The following is a 3,370-nucleotide window of genomic DNA, read 5'->3' as shown; positions in this document are numbered from 1 at the left end:
ACGCTCTTGATTTAATTCCCAAACAACTACAAGACCTTGACTGTAAGTATTGAGACACAAAAGCAAATTTTTGGCAATGGTGAAAAAAGTACAATTTCAATGCATCACAATATCAACTATGTTAAATATATAAGCAAATTCTTATTCTTCAGAATAGAGGAAGTAGAAAGCCAAGGTATTAATTTCCTTGCTTTAGTCCACCAATCCAATATAACAGGAGAACTTAGATGTTCTAAGTTATCCCTGTTATCTTTCTCTTTTAAGGTCACAGAAATGTTGTTGCCTCATATTAGTGTTTTCCACAGACCCTAGGGTGACCAACTGTCCGTCCTGATTTGCTTGCGTCTAAGAGGTTTCCTAAGACATGGGACTTTTCAGTGCTAAAACAGGGTCAGGCCCAGGCACACTGGGATGGCTGGTCACCCTAACAAACACACAACTACATTTGTCAACTTCAAATGCATTTGGAAAAGATCAGACAGTTTTAGAACAGTTTCTTACCTGGTAGCCACAGCAACATAATCATCATCATGTAAACAACAGGCGACCTGAGAAATTGCACCTTCCTAGAGCACAAAAGGAAAAATATTAGGCAGCTCCTCAAAAATGGGTAATTTTTTACTTTTAAATCCCAAGTTTTACCTTCTTCTTTTAGTCCAAATGATCATTGATAATGGAGAAATTCAAATTTATGAAAGATTCTCCGGATGGTACATGACAGGGCTACCCTTAATCTTACCCTGTGTGAAAGAAAAAGCCTGTGCTTCCATCCTTCCTTCTGAATGAGATTGAGTCCTCCTCCTGAACTGCCCAAAGCCAACCATTTTCGAGACACAGCTATGCTCGTGCACTAAAAAACATGGCAACAGACAAGTGTGAAACTGTCACAGTCATTTAACAAATAAACTATGTACTGGTAATAAATACTGAGGATCTGTGTCAGGTTCCTCCCCACACCCAACCCACCCACCCAGTTAGACACCACATAATGGCACTCAAGCTCTTATTCTAGATAGTGAAAGATACAGAAGAAAGAACATTTTGGTTTTAAATTTTTAATTGAATCTCAAAATTGCTGCATAGGCTCAATTGTATAAATGAGTAATTTTCCCTTGGCAAAAGCCAGTTACTAGCCCATTCATCTTCTGTGCAATTCAGCTAGGTCATTCCAATACTGACCACAATGATGGAAGACTAAGTAAGTCTCTAGGGGATAAAGCAACCACTTTAATCATCTGCTCACATAAATCACTTCTAGTCTGTATAATCAGCACAAAATGTCCACAGCTTTGAGAGCAAGTAGACTGCAGAGGACGCAAATGCAAGTCACTGTACTATTACGTCTCCCCACACCTTCAGCCGACTGATTCTTCTCCTTACCCACCAGAGAAAGCAGTGGCCAGGCTGTGCCAATACCCTGTGACAAAAATTACTGGTTGGTGAACGAACAGGAATTCCCAATCCTCTTCGACCTTGTAGAAGCTGGAAAACCTAAATCTTCACTTACCCAGTTTCTTTTGCAGCTAGGGGGAGCCCTGTGACTCAAATCCAGCTAATAAGACTAAGCCCTACTGGGGCTTCCCGGAAAGCTTTGCCCTCCCAGATAAATGGCCGAAGCTGAAGAAAAAAAAGCCTTTGTCCTCGGCCACCTCTTTCTTGCTTAGATGCTAATGGAGACATCAAGACTGGAGCCAGGACACTTATCTTGCAACTGTGACCAACAGTCAATATACAGATGATGGTAGAACAGGAAAGATGGAGAGCCTGGGTCCTAAGGAATATCAAAGGCCTAAACCCAGAAACGATCACCTCCAACCAGGTTATAAACACCTTTACTGCTTAAGATATTATTGAGGTTTTCTGTAACTTGCAGCTAAAAAACGTCTGATATCAACCCTCATAATTGTTGTCCATATTACTTTGCCTATTACTTCCTCTTCTCCCTTTGCTCAGAGGCTAGAAAGGTGCTTTGCGGTGGGAACAAAAGGATAAGAATGAAATTATTTTGGAATTGGTTATGAAACTGTTCTTTACCATGTCATTCCTGAGTTTATCAAACGAATTCAAGGTTTGAGGGAAGCACATACTCCTTCCCACGGAGCTAATTTTTAGCTAATTTTGTAAAGCTAATTTTTAGCTCTTTTCCCTAAAACAGAGGGGATACATCAAACTCCTTGTTTTGGAACGAACTTAGTTTAATAGCAATGGTTCATGTTGCTCAAGACGCAATGGGATATACTCATTTATACTATTTTATTTTCAATTGAATACATTACTTTCTGAGAGAAGGCAGCAAGATTAGAGGCGGGAAAATTCAGTAATCTATATCATAGTTTCCAAGGATGGGAAAGAAGAATTCAAACGATTGCTTGAAAATAAATCAAGAAAGCACTATGAACATACTACTTCTATGTGAGGTATGACTAGCACAGGTAAGAACACCCAAGATTCTATAAAACATAAAGAATGGGGTGGGGGGGGCACGTAACCGAGAGCACACAAAAATATGAACGTGAAAATAAAACTGATATAAGGATCATGAAAATCACCTTTAGACGAGCGGAGTCCAGCCTCAGGGCTGAAAGTAATGGATCCAGAGACTCAAATTCTGCAAGAACATGGTTGTAGGACTCTGGTATCACTGGCATGAAAGTCATTTACCCAGAAAGATGAAACTACGTTGAGGGATAGGCACAGTATTCCTGAATAAAACCTGCAAAAATATAATTTAAGAAGCTCACCACTCCTTCAGCAAGCATTTAATGAACAGGTGGAGAAAACAGGGAAACATGAGAAAGGGACAAGGATCCCTACTCTGCAGCTCCTTGGCATCTAGGTGGAAAGAAAACACACGCAGGTGACATTATAGGTGACCATCAGCTTGTACTGATTATCCCCTGACTCCTAAAACTCCCACAGAATGAAATCCAGATTCTCAAGGTCCTCCACAATCCTACCCCATTCTATTTACCTAGCAGTGTGAATAGACAGAAGAGACACTTGCAGGATATAAGGGGAAATTTTGTCAAGCTCCTCTGTGGTAAAATAGCACCTCCAGCTGCAATTCTTTGAGCTGTAAATCTTCTGTTTTTAAGTCTCTTGTTAAATTCAATGGTTATCAGCCCACATTTTAACCGTGCTTAATAGGAAAGGGCCTCTGGATAGCTTTCTCCAGCCTGTGAATAAGTGAAAAGTCAGGCGTGGAGAATTGGGCAGAAAGAGGAATAAGAGCTTCAATAAGAGGCCTGATAGGAAAGAACAGAAATAAGAATACAAGGTACCAAATGCCAACTACCCAGTGAAGACTTTGTAAACTAACACAAGAGTTCTTACCTGTTCAACAACTCTCAAGTGTACATTTTTGTCAAAT

At 40.1% G+C, this 3,370-nt stretch overlaps 1 protein-coding gene across 1 annotated transcript in view; it reads right to left on the bottom strand.

Annotated features, from left to right (window-relative positions):
* HPS5 (HPS5 biogenesis of lysosomal organelles complex 2 subunit 2) overlaps window positions 1–2,657 on the bottom strand; it is a 38,961-nt gene extending 36,304 nt beyond the window's left edge. Inside the window, exons 1-4 of the mRNA XM_007465753.1 lie at window positions 2,550–2,657; window positions 740–850; window positions 502–566; window positions 1–40 (exon numbers count right to left, since the gene is read on the bottom strand). The exon at window positions 1–40 is cut by the window's left edge and continues 10 nt beyond it. Coding sequence (XP_007465815.1) covers window positions 1–40; window positions 502–566; window positions 740–850; window positions 2,550–2,657 — 324 coding nt within the window. The remainder of the gene's footprint in view (window positions 41–501; window positions 567–739; window positions 851–2,549) is intronic.
* Window positions 2,658–3,370: the final 713 nt, after the last annotated feature.

Source organism: Lipotes vexillifer, unplaced genomic scaffold, assembly GCF_000442215.2.
Source record: "Lipotes vexillifer unplaced genomic scaffold, Lipotes_vexillifer_v1.1 scaffold2818, whole genome shotgun sequence".
NCBI classification, from domain to species: Eukaryota; Metazoa; Chordata; class Mammalia; order Artiodactyla; family Lipotidae; genus Lipotes; species Lipotes vexillifer.
This window is presented reverse-complemented; position numbering and strand designations above follow the sequence as displayed.